At 33.5% G+C, this 24,521-nt stretch overlaps 1 protein-coding gene across 1 annotated transcript; it reads left to right on the top strand.

Moving 5' to 3' along the window:
• The first annotated feature begins 13,126 nt into the window (after positions 1–13,126).
• On the top strand, positions 13,127–16,709 carry LOC105113360 (beta-glucosidase 12-like). The gene is made up of 15 exons (XM_011009515.1): positions 13,127–13,324; positions 13,413–13,482; positions 13,733–13,791; positions 13,885–13,960; positions 14,093–14,170; positions 14,374–14,461; positions 14,555–14,813; positions 14,923–15,038; positions 15,149–15,366; positions 15,453–15,484; positions 15,588–15,690; positions 15,781–15,883; positions 16,001–16,198; positions 16,280–16,368; positions 16,454–16,709. The coding sequence occupies exons 1-14, from the start codon at positions 13,247–13,249 to the stop codon at positions 16,341–16,343; spliced, it is 1,542 nt and encodes a 513-aa protein (XP_011007817.1). The 5' UTR covers positions 13,127–13,246; the 3' UTR covers positions 16,344–16,368; positions 16,454–16,709.
• Positions 16,710–24,521: the final 7,812 nt, after the last annotated feature.

Below are 24,521 nucleotides of genomic sequence, written 5' to 3'. Positions count from 1 at the left end.
CACAAAGCAAGGTATTCATCATTTAACTTCCATTAATCTATCCAGATAAACAAACTCTCGTTAAATTTATATACCTACTCAATACCTCTTAACAAGATATTCATAAACCTTTCTTTTGTGCTCAATGTATCAACACATAATTATGGGGCTTTTCTCGGAAGAAAACAAAATTTTTGTTCTAATGTTTAAGGTTAACTTCCTTGGGTTGGGATTATTTTATTTTTATCTTTTTTTTTTCTTTTTTTCTTTTTTAAATATATATACATATAATTTAAAAACATCATGCATCTTTAACCCATGTAACGAGCTTTCGGCTAATGACTCCCAGACCAGTTGGTCTTAGGGCATTAGGTGTTAAGACACCCCTACGAGCTGAGTAACTCGGGTCGCAGATACTGATATGTAGATAGTGCAATGTTTGATTTCCTTAAGCTTTTCTCCTCAACCCATGTAACAAGTGTTGAGCCAATAGCTCCCAAGTCAGTTGACTTTAGGGTATTAAGTGTTAAAACACCCCTTCGAGCTTAATTGCTTAGGTTAGGGAGGCTACGAAACCAAACTTATCTACATTTTTATTATTATCATTTTTTTTCTTTTTTCTTTTTTTCTTTTTTTTATTTTGTTTAATTATATACAATCCTTTCCCTTAGTTGTTACCTTTAACAAAAGAACATAAATAATATAATAATCCAATATGCAACCCACAATCATATGTTAAAGTGTGTGTGTGGAAATTAAGGTTTAAGAATACATGTTAAATAAGTATATGAGCAGAATTAAGTGATAACAATGCGAGAGTTTGTAAATCTGAATATTTCATGAAATATTATAATAGACCTTGTTAAGAATGGTTACTAAGATGCGTCTCAAGAATCATAAAAGTTCTCCTTACTCTGCCATCATAGTAACAATAATTTTGCACATGCTTTATGAAATAGAAAACACAGTTTTTTTTTTTTTTAGCTACTACCCTCTCCCCCCAACTAAAACAAAACATTGTCCTCAATGTTTAAAGGTAGAAAGATAAAGTATAGAAGATATCACCTGAAATAACGAACATTAACAAACCTGAAACACACTGAAACAAATATAAGTAACAACAAAACACAATAATAAAACCAAAAGACACAAAGATTCACAAATGAAGGCTCAAATGCAATCTAAGCTTTTTACGGCTTTCCTTAGTTGACCAATTTATGCGACTCATGGAAGGATTAATTACAGGAATGAAAGATTATAGTTGGTCAATCAATTGTTCAGCAGTAGCAGCAGAGATTATGATTTGTCACGCAGAAGATGTTAGAAATTCCTGTTCCACAGCATGATCAAGAAAAGACAACAACTTATCATAATAACCATTAACATTTAACAAACCTATGGGTTTATGGTGAATGTGCAGTTGAGCCCAAGAGGAAATATGAAAGATCTCTTCCAATGTGCCTAGAGCACCTGGTAAAGCAATGAAGGCATCAGCATGATTAAACATTGCATTCATTCGAACCGACATTGTGGAGACCTAAAGTTCCTCTCCAATTGTTTTTCCAATGATGTCCCTTTGTGCTAAAGCTTCGGGGATGACCCCCAAAACTTGACTACCTCCTAAAAATGCAACTATTGACACACCTCCCATTAACCCAAGATTGCCTCCCCCATACACTAAATGAATCTTTCTCTCAGCTAGCACCTGACCAAGATGATTTGCTGATTCTAAAAACTCCTTTTCTTTCCCAGGATTAGATCCACCAAAAACACAAATATTTCTTATCCGATGACCTGAGGAACTTGCCATTTCTACACACTTCTATATTTGTTGATTGTATGGGTTGAGTAGAAATGAAAGGAAGGAAGAGAGGATTTTATAGATGAGAAATTAGAAAGGCAATCTTACCACCTATATGTAGGCCAGCTAGAGTTTCACACACTCTTTCTCTCTCTCTTTATTTATTAATCTATTTACTTTTGAAAAAGCATGTGTATGTACAGGTAGTTGTGATTATGGCTCACATCTTCCCTTGGTTTTACGTTCAAGAACGGCTTAAACGCCCTCTATGGGTCGGGGATAGGCTTCCCATCCAGTTTTCTTAAAAACTGGCAAACAGGGTCTTTTTTAGTCAGATTCCCAAGACTAAGTCGATCATGTTCTTTATGAAATAGTGGCCATAAATCATGAATTGCACGATGCACATCTCCACTAGGATGCCTCTCAAGAGTCAATAGAAGATTATCTAAAGACTCCTTACTCAAGCCATCCTTAATGAATTGTATTTTATCTTCACGGTTTATAAATACCATTCCTAAAGAACGACATTGTGTATTACAAGTCCATCTAGCACATCGATGACAGACTTCTAGTCGTTTTGCACGACGTTTCTTTGCAAAAGTGTTTTTACTTGTTCAAGGCATGTGTGAAATAAAGGAATTAGAGGACTCACCTGATAATCAGACCTTTGCTTCAATCAACCAGCGAATATCTTCAGGAATTCCATGATTCATTAACAATCTCAATCTTTCTAGCATGGTAAATTTTTGTAATCGCATTATAAGGTAGAGCGGGAAAATACTTTTTTAATTTTTCAAGATTAGTGTCAGTCCATTCCTACAATTAATCAATGCGTTAGAGGTTGCAAAAAACAGACGTCCTAAAATAACAGGAAATGAATTACATGCTTCAACAGGTTCTGTGTCCAAGACAATAAAATCCACAGGATAAATGAATTTATCGACTTGTACTAACACATCTTCAATTATTCCTCTAGGCACTTTTACAGATCTATCAGCAAGTAAAAATGTCTTCTCCCAAGTGCTGGAGTGTCGAAGTAATAAATAACCCGGCAAGACTGGGGTCGAACCACAAGGAGGTTAATTGTACAAATTATAAATAACAATAATACAACAACAATAACAATTACAATAACAACAACAATAATAATAACAATAATAATAATAATAGTAATAATAATAATAATAATAATAATAATAATAATAATAATAATGATAATGATAATAATAATAAAGAAAAAGAAGGAGGAGAAGAAGAAGAAGATGAGAACTTTGAGAAGAAATATTAATGTAACGATTAAACAATGATAATAACAAATATCCAGGTTAGATATTCCACTAATGGTATGTCAAACAAATATAATATAAACTCTTATTATTCAATTGGAAACCACACATAAAGGAGTTTCTAATCATATTATAAATTGTTAACATGATTACATTAGTTATTTAACAAGCAAAGTATTAAAGAGTGAACAAGATAACAAATATAAAACATGTTAGTATCAAACATTAAAGTCCATATTAAGTTTACATTATACTTATTCTTACACCATTAGTGTAACCTTTTCACCTTGATATAATTAACTTAGCTAGACATAATGAAAGAAAAAAAAAATAAACAAAATAAGAACATAAATAAGATAAGAGTTAACAAAGTAAAGGAAAGGAAATGAAAGACATAAACTTAATATTAATGAAAGCAAAGCATAAAAAATACAAAGAGAGAAAGGAAGAGCATGATCTTGATCTAGAAACCAAGATGCCTAAATGCATGGAAAATGCCTCCTTTTATAGGCCAAAATTGGGAACTATTGATTTGATGACTAATTGATAAGTGGGTGGCCAACTCTTGACTTGGTGACAATCCTTATCTTCTCTTGTCTGCCCAAAACGTCATTGATAACGTCAAAATTGGAGCCAGTTGCAAACATGAAAGTTGTAGGCAATTGCTGCCCAAAAAGTCATTGATAACATCAAAATTGGAGCCACTCGAAAACATGAAAGTTGTAGGCAATTGTCTCAGCTTTCTTGTGTAAAACATTCAGCTCATTTGGACTTCTAGAACTCCAGATATGGCCAAAATACTGAACAGTGCTCGGGCTGGAGGACAGATTTGGGCTTCTTTGTTGTTGCTACAATTTGGACTTGAAAGTGGCCTTTTTAGATCTTGGGCTCCATATGAAAGTTGTAGGCCTATGTCTTACCTTTCCATCCATATAAATTGGACCTAAATCTGAGATATATAGCTCCAGATATGACCCATTTACCGAACAGTGTTCCGGTTTGGATTGCACCGACATCTCTTTTCTAAGTTTGGCCATCTCTTTATCCTTGCAATTTAAGTTCTTCAAGTCATCAATCAATCCTTTCATTTATGTGATAGACCTGCATTAAAAATAGACATTTACCACAAATTATAGGTATCTTATATTATTAGATACATTATTATAAAACATATTTTAGTTAAGGAGTTATTGATACTTCAAGTGCAAAATGATGATATAAAACCATGATAAAAATGCACTTTTAAGTACTAATCACACCCCCCAACCAGCTTATTACTAGTCCCTAGTAATCAAAGCGTAAAAACACTTTTAAGTACTAATCAATATACACATGTTTTTTTAAATAAATAAATAAAGAGAGAGAGAATATGTGTGTGAGACTCCAGCTGGCCTACATATAGGTGGTATGATTGCCTTTTTAATTTCTCATATATAAAATCCTCTCTTCTTTCCTTTCATTTCTACTCAACCCATACATTTAACATATATAGAAGTGTGTAGAAATGGCAAGTTTCTCAGGTTATCACATAAGAAATATTTGTGTTTTTGATGGATCTAGTCTTGGGAAAGAAAAAGAGTTTTTAGAATCAACAAATCATCTTGGTCGGGTGCTAGCTGAGAGAAAGATTCATTTAGTGTATAGGGGAGGTAGTCTTGAGTTAATGGGAGGTGTGTCAATAGCTGTATTTTTAGGAGGTACTCAAGTTTTGGGGGTCGTCCCTAAAGCTTTAGCACAAGGGGACATCATTAGAAAAACAATTAGAGAGGAACTATAGGTTTCTACAATGTCTGCTCGAATGAATGCAATGTTTAACCATTCTGATGCCTTCATTGCGTTACGAAGTGGTCTAGGCACACTAGAAGAGATCTTTCATATCTCCTCTTGGGCCGAACTACACATTCACCATAAACCCATAGGTCTATTAAATGTTATTGGTTATTATGATAAGTTGTTGTCGTTTCTTGATCATGCTGTGGAACATGAATTTCTAACATCTTCTGCACGACAAATCATAATCTCTGCTACTACTGCTGACTAATTGATTGACCAACTATAATATTTCATTCTTGTAATTGATCCCTCTATAAGTCATATAAATTGGTCATCTCAGGAATGCTGTAAAAAGCTTAAATTAGATTTGAGTCTTCATTTATGAATCTTTGTGTATTTTGCTTTTATTATTGTGTTTTGTTGTTTCTTATATTTGTTTAAGTGTGTTTCAGGTTTGTCAGTGTTCATTATTTCAGGTGATGTCTTCTATACTTTATCTTTCTACTTTAAAACATTGAGGACAATGTCTCGTTTTGGTTGGGGGCAGAGAGTAGTAGTTTAAAAAAAAATTAACTAATTGTGTTTTCCATTTCATAAAGCATATGCAAAATTGTTGTTACTAGGATGGCAGAGTAAAGGAGCTCTTTTGATAAAGTGACTCTTGAGACGCATCTTAGTAACCATTCTTAACAAGGTTTATGATAAAACTTCTTGAAATATTCAAGTTTACAAACTCTCGCATTATTATCACTTAATTCTGCTCATATACTCATTTAACATGTATCCTTAAACCTTTATTTTCACACACACACACTTTAACATATGATTGTGGGTTGCATATTGGATTATTATATTATTCACATTTTTTATTAAAGATAACAACTAAGGGAAAGAAATATTATATAATTTACAAAAAAAACAAAAAAAGAGTAAAAAAATGATGAGAATAAATATGTACATATGTTTGGTTTCGTAGCCTCTCTAACCTAAGCAATTAAGCCTGAATGGGTGTTTTAACACCTAATACCCTAAAGTCAACTAACTTGAGAGCTATTGGCCCAACATTTGTTACATGGGTTGAGGAGAAAAGCTTAAGGGAATCAAACATTGCATTATCTACGTATCAGTATCTACAACCCGAGTTACTAAGCTCGTAGGGGTGTTTCAACACCTAATGCCCTAAGACCACCTAATCTGAGAGTTATTAACCAAAAGCTCATTACATGGGTTAAAGATGTATCATTTTTAAAGTTATATGTATATATATATTAAAAAAATAATAAAAAAGAAGAAAAAATTTCCTACGACTTTCATGTTTTAAGTGGTTCCAATTTTGACATTATTAATGACATTTTAGGTAGATAAGAGAAGATAAGGATTCTCACCAAGTCAAGAGTTGGCCACCCACTTATCAATTAGTCATCAAATCAATAGTTTCTAATTTTGGCCTATAAAAGGAGACATTTGCCATGTATTTAGGCATCTTGGTCTCCAGATCAAGATAATGCTTTTGCTTTCTCTCTTTGTATTTTTGTAATGCTTAAACTTTGCTTTCATTAATATCTTGTTTATGCCTCTCATTTCCTTTCTTTTACTTAATTAAATTTTATCTTATTTATGTTCTTATCTTTTTTATTTATGTTTCTCTCTTTCATTATATTTAGCTAAGTTTATTATGTCAGGGTGAAAAGGTTACACTAATGGTGTAAGAATAAATATAACTCAACATGGACTTTAATGTTTGATACTAACATGTTTTATATTTGTTGTCTTGTTCACTCTTTAATACTTTGCTTGTTAAATGACTAATCTAGATTTATGTTGTATAACACTTGGTACAACAAATGCTTGGCACTTTTATAGCCCATACTGTACGGTATAACCGAAACCTAAGCTATGAAAGGAACTTAATTTGTTATTAACATAAGTTATAAGCATGGATGCCTGACAATATTTTCAAGTATTAGCATTAATTGAATAAGATAACTAATTTAATCATGTTAATAATTTATAATTTAATTGTAACCTCCTTTGTGTGTGGTTTTCAATTGAATAATAAGAGTTTATGCTATACTTGTTTAATATAATCATGTTAACAATTTATAAATAACCTGACAAGACCAGGGTCGAACCATAAAGAGGTTAATTGTATAAATTATAGATAACAATAATACAACAACAACAATAACAATAGTAATAATACTAATAGTACTACTAATAATAGTAATAGTCATAATACTAGTATTAATAGTAATAATAATAGTAGTTGTAGTAGTAATACTAGTACTAGTACTAGTAATATTAGTAGCAGTAGTTAGCTTTTATCTTATTTATATTTATATTTTTTTATTTTTCTTTCTTTTATTGTATTTAGTTAAGTTTATTATGTCAAGGTGAAAAGGTTACACTAATGGTGTAAGAATAAGTATAGTGTAAACTCAAAATGGACCTTAATGTTTGATACTAACATGTTTTGTATTTGTTATCTTGTTCACTTTTAATATTTTGCGTGTTAAATGGTTAATCTAAATTTATGTTGTATAATAATTGGTACAACAAATACTTGGCGCTTTCATAGCCCATACTGTATGGTATAACTGACACTTAAGTTATAAAAGCAACTTGATTTATTATTAACGTAAGTTATAACTGACACCTAAGTTATAAAAGCAACTTGATTTATTATTAACATAAGTTATAATCATGAATGCCTAACAATATTTACAAGTATTAACATTAATCGAATATGATAACTAATATAATCATGTTAACAATTTATAATTTAATTGGAACCTCCTTTGTGTGTAGTTTCCAATTGAATAATAAAAATTTATGTTATACTTGTTTATTGTAAGGCATTCATGATTATAACTTATGTTAACAACAAATCAAGTTCCTTTGTGTGCATGAGCATAGTAACCAGCTAATTATATTTAACTAGTTCTGTGCATGACACAACAACTAGTCTAGGTTGGATCAACAGCCCAGTCCACACGGCTGGGCTGAGTCTAACCCAATATAAGATAGTTGGTATTTTATTTGGGTCAGTCCCAGCCCAATTTTATTCCGAGTTCAGTCAAGTAAAAGAAAAAAAATTAAAAGTCAAAAAATATTTATTGAAAATTTGTGTTTTTTCTTGTGATTTTCTATCCATTTTGCTGAATTTTGGTTTGTACTTCTATATTGTAAAAATAAAAATTCACCATTGAAATACCATGTTTTCATAAAAAAACCTTCAAAATATAAAAAATTTAAAAAATATTTTTATGCATACGACCAGGTATCTCAATGTTAACAATCATATTATGTTTTTTATGCAAAAAGAAAGAAAAGAAAAACTTCAAAAAATATGTTTTAGGATGCATATTGGCTTTAGTAACTAGTTTATTAAATTCATGAGAACTTGCAGCCAAAATATCAAAAACAACAAAAATTTCATTTGGTTATCATTTAACATTTGGGGCGCGATAGTATTAATACGTATTCCAGATATTAAAACTCCCTTTTTTAGGCTTTAGGAAGTTAGGTTTTCCCTGATAAGATAAGAATCTCCTTACCGAGGAGGAGTTTTCTTAAGCTATAGACAGACCAACAATTAGAAATATTATACAACTATAGCATATATCAGACAATAAAATAATGCAGCTTACCTTAGGTAGTATTTGGGGGTGCTAATACCTTTTCTTTACGCAACCAGTCTCTGTACCCAATTTCTAAGACCAATTAGTGTTCCTAATAACTAAAATACTAGGTAGTAACTCCCATTCCATTTGTTCCACTAATAAAAGACAAGAATTCCTTGTCTCCCCATATTTTTCACATCCATACACACGAGTGAGAGTGAACGATCACAACATGTGTGACAATGTTGTTGTTATTGTTATTTATAATTTATATAATTAACCTCCCTGTGGTTTGACCCTAGTCTTACTGAGTTATTTATTACTTCAACACTCTTGCACTTGGGAGAAGACATAAATCTTTTGGTCTTATCAATACCTCCACTAGATATATGAGATTAAGTTTTACCTGGTGCCTCATAAATACCTGTGGTGTTCCAATTTTGAGTATTTTCAGCTAACAAGTCTAGGATTGAACAACCAATATCTCACTTTTCCTAGTATCAACTTGTTTTTACATTAATATCCTAAGGTTTATATATATCATCATCACTTATTCATGTTTCTACTATCAACTTGCCACAATCCTTTTTATAGGTGGCTTGCCCCTACTTCTCATTCCCCGCACTTATAATCTAGTCCTCACTTTTTCATTAAGCCTTTCATTTAACACCAACACATGAACGTCATGTCTACCATTTCATCTTTCTTACCAATAATTTGGCCGATCATGCCTAAGGAAAGATACCAAGGATTTTCTTCAATTTAAATCATAATTAGCATACTTTGAATGGTTAAATACAAATCAAGCCACTACACTTTCCATTTATTTCATTCTTACTAACTTAATTTAAACAAAAGTTTCAGCAAGGTTAAGGTTAGTCCTAACTCTATTAGAACTAATCAATTGCAAATGGTGAAGCTAACCATCCTATTCATCATCTTTTTTTTTTTTTTTGCATTAAAAAACTATTCAAGCGGCTACCTTTCAGGGGTATTTAGTACTTCATCTCTCAACCAAATCAAACAAACCATACACCACTATGATAGCTTGACATTGTACTATACCCTATCATAAATCTTGCTAGCTGATTGCCTTTACATCCACCATGATGCTACCCTAAAATGACCAACCTAACCAACCTTTTTGCAACCATTTTTACAAGTCATAGTGACACCTTTGATCCAACGATTAAGATCTTTCCCACTTGAATCAAGGGCCAATATTTTTCCTCAATAAAAATAAAAGGTTTATCTTCCACCCTCTATAAATACAAGAGGATTCTAAGCATTGAGCATGAGGAAATAACATGCCAAAGTTGGGGGGGGGGGGGAATAGCCCTTTTACCTAGTGTTGGTTTTTTGTTAACCTTTCCCATTTTTCTCCAATGCTATCATTGCCACCAACCATTCTCTAGACTTCCCTACACTACAATGAATACCACTAACAACTTTTTTCCTTTGAAAGGGAAGCTTTCCTTTTCCTTTTCTTCTCCAAACCCCCTTGCCATAGCCGTTTGCATACAAATGGAAAAAATATCATTAACAACAATGGATTGAACCTGTTTCAACCTAGCCTAGATGGCTAGGTCGGGTCCAACCCAAAAAAAAAGAAAGAAAGCTCGTTAAGTCACTAGTCAACCTAGCCAGACTAAGTCAAGCTAGGCTGAAATAGATGGTTGAGCTGGGTCTAATCTAATATATATTTCATAATAAAATAAAATATATTATTTAGAAAAAATTAAAATTTCATGAATTCCAAAGGGCATTTGAAAAATATCTATAGGCCTCTCACATGTTTTTATAACTATTTTGCATAATATCAGGCTGTAAACTTACATTATAAGATACCTTATTTTCTCCAAAATCTATCTTTAGAAACAAATTTGAAAATTAAAAAAATTAAAATTAATTTCCTTTTTCCAAAAAATTACAAAATTTGTTTTTTTATATTTGTGCATACGGTCAAATCCTAAAAGCTTTTAATGCATATTTTCTAAAGAGAGACAAAAATTATTTTTATCATGATTTAAAAAATACAAAATAGATATCACAACCTGTTTATGATTATCTATTATTGTTTGATCAAAATACAAAATATCCCATTATAAATGCTTGTCATTCAAAATGCTATAACTTAGCTATATCCAAGAAATAAATAAATTTGACGTTTAGAATGGTTAAGATTTAACCCGATAAGGTAGAGCTTCCTTATGAAGAAAGATTTACATTGAACTTTAGACAAGACCAATGAACAGAAATACAACTTAGAATAATAATCAAATAACAACACAACTTACCTTAGATAAGGTCGGCTAGATGTGATACATCTTCCCCTTGCACAATTAGTCCCTTACTCGAACTCTCACAAACCATTAAGTTTTCTAGCGACCATAAAAGTAGGTGACGACTTCTTAACCTTATAATCATAATTTTATAATTAAATCCAAAACCCCTTTCCAAAATACTTAGGAGACATATATGCAAATCAACATTGTGCACGCCATGACAATGGACTTCTTGTGTTTATTGTTTCTCTTTCTCTAACTTGGCATGGCGTTGTTTCGACTTTCTCCACAAGAGAAAACATAGTCATTCCACTTAAGTCAAGCATTAGGTTCAAGATAGATGATGATAATAACATTTGGTCTTCGATTGATTCTTGGCTAGGTACTCCAGCTCCTATTCATAGTTTATTTCCTAATTTATTTCCTAGACTATTTAATATTTTTATGCAGCAATTAGTTGGCCTTGCAAACGTGTATAGCCCAGCTGATAATTTGGTCAGCTTAACTTGGAGGAGGAATCTAAGGTCTCATGAGATTTGTATGCTGGGAAATTTAATTGTAAAGGTGGAGTATGGTATGAAAATTTGATAATTCCAACACTTATTCAGTTCATTCATGGTGCAAATTTCTAGATACCTTATTTACTATAAGGACTCTTTCTTTCTTGGTTTTGCTATGGAAAGATTTTGCACCTCCTAAAAGTGATTTGTTCACGTAACTCCTATTTAATGATAGTCTTAGGATTGTTAATTATGAGGATGCTCTTTCGCCTTTTTATTGTGAGGAGATTAAAACTAGTAATCATCTATTTCACCACTCTACTATGATGTGGAATTTTTAGAGTAGATTCATGCATTAGTTCGGGTTAAGTTGTTTATCTAAGGATCCTGAACAAAATCTTCAAGAATGGTATAGGTCAGTTAGAGATAATTTTTAGTGTCAAGCTATTATTTTTTTATACAAAGGCTTTTATTGATCTATCTAGTTAGTTCACAATCGACTAATTTTCGAGGCAAAGATCTATGATTGAGATCCTTTAGTAGTCTTGAATGTATCTTGAACTAGACTAATTAGTTTGATTTTTGTTTTTTTGCTCCTTCTTTTAGATACTTACATTGTAAGTTTTTATTCCTTCGGCACTATCTTCTTAATGGTGCTCTTTTAATTTAATTCTACTCGATTACTATAAAGAAATAAATTAAAGATACACCTATATATTATATTCAGCTCCTATTTATAATCCTCGTATATGTAGCAATGCATGGTAGGAGAATTATAGGTTTCCTACTGACAAGCTTTCAACTAAAAATATAAAAAAGCTCTATAAGCATCTTGCAAATGTTCGGAAATCTCAATAGCGAAGTACAATGACAATAATTACTTGAACTCGAGGCACTATACTGGTGGTGTGATTTGTATTCTGTGTTTAATCGTGCCTAGATAATGGGGATAGTATGATAAAAAAAGTAACTAATACTGCTAATTGTTATGGAATTCGTTGGAGGCTTGAATTCCGGTAGAAGCAAAACGCAGTTTGTTTCTCCTAATCAAGTTGAAGTTTTCGCGCGGATAAACTTTCTTGGAAAATAAACTCCAGACAGTTGTAAAATTGAATTCCAGGCTGATGACTAGTTGCTGGTTTCAAAGACAAATGAATTCCAGGCTGATGACTAGTTGATGGTTTCATAGACAAATGAATTCCAGGCTGATGACTAGTTGATCGCTTCAAAGCATTTCTTGCGCGATTTAGAGATTGGTTGTCAGTTTGGGATTGAAGAAAGGTCATCTTAGAGATTGATCGTAATTGGTTACTCTCCTAGGCTTTTGGTTAATGATCATGTATTGTGCTTGACTTGTCTAATTCAGCGTAAAGAAATGAAAATTGTTTGATGCGAAATTTCTAACAAGTGATTGGTAATGTTTTTTGTATCTCAGAATATAGTGCATGTCTGAATGAGAAAGGTCAACATACACACATTACAATTTAATAACTCTTCTTGGGCTGGAAACTTTCGCCTGGCTTCATTGCCATCAGACAAGAAAATTAATGTCGTTGAAAATTCTTATGTTGACGATCCGGTTGCAGAATTTTCTCTGCAAGATTCAAGTACAGTTGCTAGGCTTCACAGTGCAATTAGAGCACGGAATCTTCAGTTTTGTGCTTGTTTCAACACCATGAATTCCTCAAATGAGAAATATCCTTATCCAGTTAGAAGTTCCGAATTGAATTTTCATTGATCGGTCAATTGAAACAAATAATAATAGTTGACCACAATTGTCCTTCTTGGTTGTTGGGAATAACCTTTCAGAATAATGCCTATAAATAGGCTCTGGCATGTCGATGTTCTTACAAAATCCAAACTTCATACGTTCATTTATTTATTTTTTCACTGCTATCTCACTATACATTCTTTATTCTGATCACCCAACAATCTTTAGGACTGCTCAAGCTTTTATTGCTCTTCTGCAAGGCTGTTCAACAAAGACTAAGTGTATATCATGGGAAGTATTGCCCAGTTGAGTCGTAATTCTTTCCCAGATGGTTTCGTTTTTGGATCTTCTTCGTCAGCTTACCAGGTACAACATTGCTTCAAGTACTCTGGTCGAATTGAAGAGAGAAACGCCTTAATTGTTTGTTCTCTGATAACGTTTAAATTATATGCAGTTTGAAGGTGAAACAAACAGGAGAGGTAAAGGGCCGAATATATGGGACACCTTCATCGAGGAGCATCCAGGTATCTCTTTATTCAATGCAGGAGTTCGTTACGAATCTTTCCTAACTAAAACAACGAATATAAATCTCTCAAGGAGTCACCTGCCAGCATGTTGATGGCCTGCCTAAAACCATAGTGTATTTTGTCTATTAAATCCAAAAGAAGAGAGGGTTAGGGGGAGAAAGTGCGTGCAAATTAAAGATGTACATATGGTTGTCATCAAATAATATACATTCAAAGGAATTTAAGAACAAATTCTGAAAAATTGCAGAGAGGATAAGTGACCATAGCAATGCAAAGGTGGCAGTTGATTTCTATAATCGCTATAAGGTACGATGTTCATCTTATTTTTCTTCTAGTTACCTTTTGTCGATCTGATCACCATTGCACTTGCTGATATATTTTACACACAAAATGTTATAGGAAGATGTGCAAAGAATGAAGGCAATGGGAATGGATGCTTTCAGATTCTCTATTTCCTGGTCTAGGGTATTACCCCGTGAGTGTTTTCCTTTGTTTTTACCCTACATCTCATTCCTTTTTAATTCACGACGATGGGACGCGACTTGACTTTCGAAGTCCCATATTTTTCCTTTCTTTGATTTTTCAATCATCGATTTGAATTCATCAGATGGCAGACTAAGTGCTGGAATAAACGAAGAAGGGATCCAGTTTTACAACAATCTCATCGATGAGCTCGTAAAAAATGGTTATAACCCTTTCCTTTTCCTCGATGACTGTGTTTCATAGTAATGTTACCGACTAAATAAGAATCTTGAAGTGGCCATGGTAAATGCAGGGGCAATCTTACTTTGCTTGAATTTCGAAAATTTGAAAAGCATTTTCCAAACTTTCATACAAAACGTTTCACACTTTAGTTTTCTCATATTATTTTTGCTTTGAAATGTACAGGTATACAGCCTTATGTAACTCTCTTTCATTGGGACACTCCACAAGCAATTGAGGACAAATATGGTGGTTTCTTGAGCCCTAATATTTTGTAAGCGATCGTTTTTGTATTCATATTATATAAACATCTCACTTTAATTTAAATCCTCCATGCTTGAATCTAATAATTTCAAAACTCATATAGAAACGATTTCCGAGACTTTGTGGAGCTTTGCTTTCAAAGATTTGGAGACCGAGTGAAGCACTGGATCACTTTAAATGAGCCTTTTATGTTTAGTGTCAATGGTTATGACACGGGCACAATGGCACCCGGCAGAATTTCAACTTTGGAGAATTATCCAGGCCAACCCAAAATCTCTGGCGCCACTGAGGTTTACATTGTAACCCATCATCTATTGCTTGCTCATGCAACGGCTGTGAAATTATACAAGGAAAAGTATCAGGTTTGCAAAAGCTAAAGCTAAAGCTATAATTTGTGGTTCGTTTCATAACATATTTCACCAAAGTTTTCAGTGTGACTGTGCTAATTTTATCATTGAAAAATCTCGTCAGGCGTGTCAAGGAGGAAAAATTGGGATAACCCTCGTTTCTCATTGGTTTGAACCTTACTCAACTAGTGAAAGTGATCGGATGGCAACTAAACGAAGCCTTGATTTTATGCTTGGATGGTAAGCACTTTGCCAGCTGATTTGGATAATATAATAAGTTGAAACATTAATTTGGATTCTTAAATTCTATGGAGAAGAAACCAAGATATTAAATTCTATGTTTTTGGCAGGTACATGGATCCTCTAACGAAAGGTGACTATCCACAGAATATGCACGACTACGTTGGAGGAAGATTGCCTAGATTCACTGAGGAGGAATCCAAGATGCTGAGAGGATCTTATGACTTTATTGGGGTCAATTACTACACTACATATTATGCTCAGAATGTTGAGGATGTTAACTATAAGAATATTGGGTTTATGGAAGATGCTCGTCTTAACTGGCCAGGTGAAATATTTATTTACTTGTTGATTAAATGATAAAAAATAATAATAATTATAAAAGTCTGCACTTTCTCACTATTTTACGTACAGGGGAGAGAAATGGAATACCAATAGGCCCACAGGTGAATGTGATTCTTCATTCTTGTTTCAACAAATTAGTAATTGATATGTGTAGAATCTTTCTTTTTCCCCCTTGGTATTGAGATATATAAATCAAATTCGCAGGCGGGTTCAGGTTGGCTTTATATTTATCCCGAAGGTATTCGTCATCTTTTGAATTACATCAAGGACGCGTATGAAAGTCCAACAATATATATCACTGAAAATGGTAAGAACAGGGTTAACAACCCTCATGTGTTTATGGTTGTAGTTGTCAAGAAGCTCTGATTTACTGATCTGTTGGGTTTTTTTTAATTAGGAGTTGATGACGTGAATTCCTCGTCATTAGAGGAAGCCCTCAATGATGCCATAAGAGAGCAATATTATAAAGACATTTTCCACAATGTTTTGAAATCTATCAAGTGAGTTTTTTCTTTCCAAATTCGTGTTCTGGCTTCCTTTTCCAAACTGTACTAGTTTTTATTTTAAAAGGAATTTGTTTCTCAGTCTGATCTGCTCTAAAAACTTGACTTTTGCAGTGACCATGGTGTCGATGTCAAGGGGTTTTTTGCTTGGTCATTCTTGGATGATTTTGAATGGGCATCCGGTTATAGTTCAAGGTTTGGTCTCTTCTACATTGACTACGAAAACAACTTGAAACGATATGCCAAGAATTCTGTGAAGTGGTTTAAGCAATTTCTGGGGAAGGACGAAAGTACTAAACTCCAAGATAACATGTAAGGGCTCTTTTCATCTCCACTTATTATTATAAAAAAATCTCTCAACATTTCTCGTAACACAAATGATTGCAATAACAGAAAATCAAAATCTCGAATGGAGGAGGGATCGGCTCGTAGCCGTAAGAAGTCGAGAATTGATTAAACATTTGCATGAAATATATAATAAGGTATTTTTGTATATCATCTTCCATAACTACCAATTTTATTGTATTCACTTTTCACGCTTAACAAACTAATTTATTAACAATGCAGGAGCCCTTTTCGTAAGATCAAGACCTACTGGAAACCACATCAGAAGAGCACCAAACGCTGAAGCCAAACTTTGTTGCAGCATGTTAGGTTTCCACGTCTGACAAATTCTATTCTTCTAGCTTATGGACATCAGTGGATCTTTGTCTTCGAATTAATTCTCATATTTTCGTCTAGGATCGATGCTGTTCTTGTTGTAATAATACTATTGATTTGTTTTTCTTTATTTTTTTATTTATTATATGTATTGATTGGTTATCAATCAAACTCGATATTAAATAATAACTTGCTCTGCGCAATTTCTATTCATGCATAATCCTTTTCACTAGAATTCGAGGAATGCATTGTCGGACTGAAATTTATCAAGACCAAGTGAAAAATAAATAAATAATACCTATGGAACATAATTAATTCCTGAGGATGCTAAATGTAGGGTCTCTTTGAAATAATCCTTGAATTCAAGGGGAGGGGGTATAAGCAATTTTGGCTGTTATTATACTAAAGTGAAAGCTTGGTCACTTTTTTGGGATGACGAGCTGCCTAGGCATACGGAGCCGCTTCTGTGCTAAGGCGTAACCTTAAATCGTTGAGAATGACAGCTATGGCTTCATAACAAGGTGTGGCTCGTGCCCTATGCACTAATCTGCGGCCTTCGGCGTGGCCGAATCTGCCGGTTAAGAACCTCATTTCTCCGTCTCATTGGATTCCCTGCGGCGGCTTTTTTGTCAAGATATTACACCTGTTGGTTGTTTTTTTAATGGATAAGCGCTGATAATATTTTATTTTATTTGTAATTTTTGTCGCTTTTTTATAGATTTTTTATTTTATTTTTTTTATTCTTCAACTTAAATTTATTATTTTTTATTTCTTCAATTGTTCTTTTTGTTTTTTAAGTTTTTTCTTGCCCTTGTGGCCCTTCTTATATTCTTTTAATTGTTTTCATTTTCATTCTTAGATTAATTTTGTTTTATATTTATCCCTCGTTCTTTTAATGCTTTCTTCTTTTAATTGTTTGTTGAATTTAATTTTTCTTTTTAATTCAACCCTTCAATCCAAAATTATCCATCCATTGTTTTTTGTTTTTTCAAATTTGATTTTTATCTTATCGAGTAAATCCTCCTCAGTAAGGAGATTGTTATCTTATCGGGTAGATCTTGACCGTTCTAATGTCTATATATAAAAGAACTATCCTTTTAATATCGGAAATATGTTTTACGTATAAGTTTGTAATCCCATATACTAAAAGAAAATAAAATATTTTTTTATTTTTTTGAAATATTGGCTTAGTTCTCATGGCTTTAATAAATTGTTTATTAAAGCTCAAAATACATACTACAACATATTTTGAATTTTTATTGTATAAAAATATGATATGTTTTTTTTATCTTTGAGAGACATGGTCGTCTACATGACAGCAAAATATTTTTTGTTGTTTTATAATTTTTTGCAATTTTTCAACAAAACTGGTATTTTAATATCAGATTTATATCTTTACAGTATAAAAATACAAACCAATATTAAGCAAAATTGATATAAAAATATGCCGGAAAATCACAAAAAAAATTTCAAAATGATTTTTTGATATTTTTTGGACTAAGACGGACTCGGCCCAACCATTTAGGTCTGGGAGCTCACTTGCAATGTGAACAGTGGAGAGCAAATTACTTCTCTTTCCACTGTTCACTTGCAAAAAAGTGGAGGTTGTAAAAGCAAAGAATAAGAAGAGGAGGAGGAAGAGCAGAGTGGGAAGATGACCTGCGGTGGCTCACAGCGACATTCGCTGGTGGCGGTGGTTCTTCTTTATTTCTCTGTGTTTTCATTTTGCTTTGTTTTTTTTTTCTTCTTTTTTTGCTTCTATTTCTCTCATTCTTTAGTCCTTTTATCCTTTGTTCCTTGACTGTTTTTCTCTTCTCCCTGGTTCTCTCTCTTTCTGGTCTTTGTTTTCTTTTTCAATTCCTTCCTCTTTATTTGTCTCCCCTATTTTTCCTTCATTCCCTGTAAACCTCCCCATAATGTCCCCCCCTCTCTCCCTCTTTCTTACTCCTCTATTTTTTTCTTTTGTTTCTGACAATGGTGGTGCTGTTGTTGACAATGGCTCAAGGTGGTTCTTCTAGTAGCAGCGAGGAAGGTTGGTGGTGGAGCCCTTTTCTTTCTTCTTATTTCTTCCTTCTTCCTCTATAATCTTCTCCCTTATCCCTTTATTTTTTTGTTCTTTTCTCCCCCTAGTTCTCTAAAAAATCTCCCCTCATCTTAGATCTATAAAAGTGCCTAGAGGAATAGTTGAAGATGTGTTAGTACAAGTCGATAAATTCATTTATCCTGTAGATTTTATTGTCTTGGACACACAACCTGTTGAAGTATGTAATTCATTTCCTGTTATTTTAGGACGTCCATTTCTTGCAACTTCTAATACATTGATTAATTGTAGGAATGGACTGATGAAGCTATCATTTGGAAACATGACATTGGAGATGAATATTTTCAACATTTGCATGCAACCTAGAGATGATAATGATTTACAGGAAGTGAACTTTACTAAAACATTAACTCATGATCAATTTCAAACCACTTCCAGTGAAATTGAGATTGATGAATATGATGATTTGCAAATTATTTATTTTCAGGAAGAATCAAAGACAAGTAATTGGAGGCTGCAAATTGAGGAATTGCCACCATGATCAATTAAGTCCATGCCTTCAAGTGTTCAACCACCCAAACCTGATTTGAAGTCGTTGCCATTCAATCTCAAATACTCATTTTTGGCAGAAAATGAAACTTTTCCTGTAGTAATCTCTTCCAAACTTAATGCACATCAAGAAAGTAAGTTATTACAAACTCTGAAAATGCACAAAAATGCATTAGGATGGACCATTGCTGACATAAAAGGAATTAGTCCTTTGATCTGTACACACAGAATTTATTTAGAGGAAAATGTTAAACCTTCTAGGGAAATACAACGAAGGTTAAATCCTAATATGAAAGAAGTAGTGAAAAATGAAGTCATTAAGCTTCTAGATAATGAAATCATTTATCCTATTTCTGACAGCAAATGGGTAAGTCCTACCCAAGTCGTACACAAGAAGTCTGGAGTCACTATGATAACAAATGAGAGCAATGAGTTAATTCCCACTAGAACTATTATTGGTTGGCGCATATGCATTGACTATAGGAAACTTAATTTAGTGACTAGAAAAGATCATTTTCCTTTACCTTTCATGGATCAAGTCCTAGAACGAGTTGCAGGTCATGAATTTTATTGTTTTCTAGATGGCTATTCGGGCTACAACCAAATTGAAATTGCATTGGAAGATCAAGAGAAGACTATTTTCACATGTCCATTTGGTACTTTTTCGTATCGAAAGATGCCTTTTGGATTATGTAATGCACTAGCCACATTTCAAAGATGCATGCTTAGTATATTTAGTGATATAGTTGAACATTTTCTTGAGATTTTTATGGATGATTTTTCTGTTTTTGGCAATTCATTTGATGATTGTTTAACTAACTTGGAAAAGGTTTTGACCAAGTGTGAAGAGAAGAATCTTGTGCTGAATTGGGAAAAATATCACTTTATGGTAACAAACGGCATTGTACTTGGTCACATTATTTCATCAAAAGGAATTGAGGTTGACAAATCTAAAATCGAGTTAATTGCAAACTTGCCAACACCAAAATCTATTAAAGATGTTAGACCATTCCTAGGACATGCTGGTTTTTATAAAAGGTTCATCAAAGATTTTAGTGTAATATCTAAGCCCTTAAGTTACCTTCTAACAAAGGATACTATTTTTGAATGGACTGAACATTGTGAAGAAGCCTTTGTTAAACTTAAAAACTTGTTTACTTGTGCTCATGTCATTTAACCTCCCGATTGGTCATTACCTTTTGAAATAATGTGTGACGCTAGTGATTATGTCGTGGGTGCTGTTTTGGGACAAAGAAAAGATAAGAAACCTTATGTGATTTACTATATAAGTAAAACTTTAAATAGTGCTCAAATAAATTATGTCACCACTGAAAAAAAATTACTTGTAGTAGTATTTCCATGTAAAAAATTCAGGTCTTATCTTGCTAGCTCACCTGTTGTTGTTTTTAGTGATCATGCAGCATTGAAATATCTTCTTTCTAAGAAAGATTCTAAGGCTAGATTGGTGCAAGACTTGTGAGAATTGTCAAAAGTTGGGATCTATTCCAAAACATCACATGATGCCTTTAAATCCTATTATTGTCATTAAGATCTTTGACTGCTGCAATATAGATCTCATAAGTCTATTCCCTCCATTATTTGGTTTCTTATACATATTACTCGCAATAGATTATGTTTCAAAATGGATAGAGGCAATTCCAAGTCGAAACAATGATCATAAAACATTGATAAAGTTTTTGAAAGAAAATATTTTGAGTCAATTTGGAGTCCCTCGAGCCATAATAAGTGATGGTGGAACACATTTCTACAACAAGCCATTTGATTCTTTAATGAAGAAATATAGAATCACACACAAAGTTGTCACCCCTTATCACCCTCAAACAAGTGGACAAGTAGAGCTTGCTAATAGGGAGATCAAACACATTTTGGTCACCCACTCATCAATTAGTCATCAAATCAATAGCTCTTAATTTTGACCTATAAAAAAAGGCATTTGCCATACATTTAGGCATCTGGGTTTCCAGATCAAGATCATGCTCTTGCTTTCTCTCTTTGTATTTTTTGTAATGTTTATGCTTTGCTTTCATTAATATCAAGTTTATGCCTTTCATTTCCTTTCATTTACTTAGCTACCTTTTATCTTATTTATGTTCTTATTTTGTTTATTTATTTTTCTTTCTTTCATTATGTCTAGCTAAGTTTATTATGTCAAGGTGAAAAGGCTACACTAATGGTGTAAGAATAAGTATGATGTAAACTCAATATGGACTTTAATGTTTGATACTAACATGTTTTGTATTTGTTATCTTGTTCACTCTTTAATACTTTGCTTGTTAAATGACTAATCTAGATTTATGTTGTATAACACTTGATACAACAAATACTTGGCACTCTCATAGCCCATACATACTGTATGGTATAACCGATACCTAAGTTATGAAAGGAACTTGATTTGTTGTTAACATAAGTTATAATCATGAATGTCTAACGAGATTTACAAGTATTAACACTAATAGAATAAGATAACTAATGTGAGCATGTTAACAATCTATAATCTGATTGGAACCTTCTTTATATGTTATTTCCAATTGAATAACAAAAGTTTATATTATATGTCACATGTTAAAAATCCGTGCGGCGTCGACTATCGCTTTTTTTCTTGTTATATTTGATTTGATCTTGTTGGATTTGTTGGGAGTCGCCACCTAGTATTTAATTGCGAGTTACTAGGGAACCTGAGTGTACTGGTATTCTCAAAGATTTACAAGTAAGGGACTGGTTGTGGTTAGGTAAGATATTAGCACCCATAATGCACCTTACCTGAGATAAGCTGCTTTATGGCTGTGATGTGTTAAAGAAGTTTTAAAAAAATTTTCTTTTCATCGAATTTTAGAAATACAACTTTTGTACAAGTTTCTAATTCTAGACCGTGATCCAATCAAAATATTAAACTCTTCTTTAATCTTTGCAATTTTATCATTAAAAAAATATGTAAAAAAATTCTTTTTTTTTTTGTTACACCAACATTACAAATTATAAAAAATTCAAAACTAAATAAAAATTACATTAAATAATTTAAAATTTATAAAATAGTCCCTAAAACTCCAGAAATTGCATTAAAGACCTTCTACAAGCTGGAACAGTGCGCAGGAACAGTGGCAGCGCGTCTCCTCCACACGCCACCTCCACTGGCAGCGTATAGGTTATGCGCCACCACAAAACACCAAAAAAGTAGGGGTCAGTCACAGATTCCTCCCCTCTTCCCGTCGCCACCGGTGTGACCTGCAAAACAACAGGAAACCCAACCACATAGTCGATTCTCTTCTTCATAGATCTGCTTCTCTCTCCTTCTTCGGGTAGCAGATCTGCTATGGAGCCTTAAGTGGCTCGCCGGGCGACTGACCGATGATGGTGTAGAAGGATGAACGGCGGACAGATTTGGGACTGTGGGCGCGGCGTTGCTGTGCTTGGGTTACTGCCGAGGGAAGAAGGTGGACTGATTTGGGATCTGTGGGCGCCGCTGTTGAAGAGACCAAAGGTAAAGAAGACGTTGTTGGTGTTCGGTCGCCACTACGACCGACAGTGAAGACCGTGGGTCTGTGGTCGTTGAAGCTCCGGCGGAGGAAAAGGGAAGAGACCAACTGGCTGAGGAGAGATGGGGCTACTGTGCTGTCAACTGAAAATGAGAGGAAATGGGGGAAGATCGACTGCAGGTTGAAAAGAAAATGGAGTGGCGTTGGGCAGAGGGAGCTGGTGAAGAAGGAGATCGCGGTGGCTGCTGGGCAGAGGGAGCTGGTGAAGAAGGAGATCGCGGTGGCTGCTGGGCAGAGGAAGAAGGAGAGAGACCGTGGTTGAGGGGGAGGCAGCGGTCTTGGTGAAGGGGGAAGCTTAGTGGCAGGCTGTCGGTCAGGAAAAGGGAGAAAAACTAAAAACGAGGAGGGGGGGCGGCGGCTCCAGATGAGGGAGAAGGAAATTTAGGTTTTTGGGTTTTTCTTTTTTTTTTTTACCCCTTTCTAATTGCAAAATTACCCCTCTTTATTGTCAAATTCCCCCTCTTTATGTGTGTAGAAGACTACTATTTATAGGCAAAATGTTATTTGGGTCTCAAAATTAGTCCCTTAATTTTTTTGTAAATTTTAATTTTTCTTATTTTTTTGTATTTTTTTGAAAACAAGTAATATCAACATGACTCAATAAGGAAAATCAATTATTTTAAAAATAATATGCTAAAAGTTGAACGCATTCCAAATATTATTGAAAATTTAAATTCTTTTGAGATGATGCTGAAAATGCTAAAAACAAGGCAAATATATTTAAAAATGTATTTTTTGGATTTTTGTTGTTTTTCATTATTTTTTGATTTTTCTAAAAATTTATCAAAACATGGGTCAAAAATTGGGGAATAACCCAAAATTGGGTTATGACAATTGCCCCCCTCTTTATAATGCTTACGATTGAAAGTCTCGTAAGAGACTTAAGATAGTAAGCATTGTAAAGAAAGAAAATGAGATGATGGACTCATAATAGAAATGATGAAATGGTCGAATTGTTATAGGTGACCTACCTAGAGAAAATTTAAAAAGTTTTTTTTTTAGGTGGTCTTATTATAAAGGGTGACCTACCCGAGTGAAAACGCAAAGATTTTTTGGAGGTTTTTTCAAAGTGGTCTTGTTGTAATGGGTGACCTGCCCAGGTGAAAAACATGAAGATTTTTTAAAGTGGTGAAAAATGCTGAGATTTTTCAAGGTGATCTTGTTGTAATGGGCGACCTGCCTAGATGAAAAAAAAAATACGAAGTGCGGTCTTATTGTAATGGGTGACCTACCCAAAGAAAAAGGAAAGAGGGGTCTTGTTATCATGGGTGACCTACCCAAGTGGAAAAATGGACTATTCTAATAGGTGATCCACCCAGATAAGAAAACATGGAGAATAGTTGAGTTGTAATGGGTGACCTACCCAAAAATAGAAAAAAAAAATAAGAGGGGTCGTGTTGTAATGGGCGACCTACCCAGAAATGGAAAAAAGGAAGAGTGGTCGTGTTGTAATGGGTGACCTGCCCAGGTGGGGGAATGGAAAGATCTTTCAAAGATTTTTACAAAATGGTGAAAAATACAAAGATTTTTCAAAATGGTCTTATTGTAATGGGCGACCTGCCCAAGTGAAAAACATGAAGTGCGGTCTTATTGTAATGGGTGACCTACCCAAGTGGAAGAATGCAATGATTTTGGAGGTGGTGTGATTGATACTTAAAAGTGTATTTTTATCAAGGTTTTATATCATCATTTTGCACTTGAAGTATCAATAACTCCTTAACTAAAACATGTTTTATAATAATATATCTAATAACCTAAGATACCTTTAATTTGTGGTAAATATTCATTTTAAATACAGACCTATCACATAAATAAAAGGATTGATTGATGA

The sequence above is a fragment of the Populus euphratica genome, unplaced genomic scaffold, assembly GCF_000495115.2.
Source record: "Populus euphratica unplaced genomic scaffold, PopEup_1.0 scaffold412.1, whole genome shotgun sequence".
In the NCBI taxonomy this organism is placed as follows: domain Eukaryota; kingdom Viridiplantae; phylum Streptophyta; class Magnoliopsida; order Malpighiales; family Salicaceae; genus Populus; species Populus euphratica.
The sequence above is the reverse complement of the archived record's forward strand: the minus strand, read 5'-3'. Positions and strand labels throughout refer to the sequence as shown.

Coding starts and splice junctions, on each gene's coding strand:
- LOC105113360 (XM_011009515.1), top strand. CDS start 13,247: ATGGGAAGTATTGCCCAGTTGAGTCGTAATTCTTTCCCAGATGGTTTC. Junction 14,462..14,554: donor TTCTTGAGCCCTAATATTTT/GTAAGCGATCGT, acceptor AAACTCATATAG/AAACGATTTCCGAGACTTTG. Junction 15,367..15,452: donor TGCTCGTCTTAACTGGCCAG/GTGAAATATTTA, acceptor TTTTACGTACAG/GGGAGAGAAATGGAATACCA.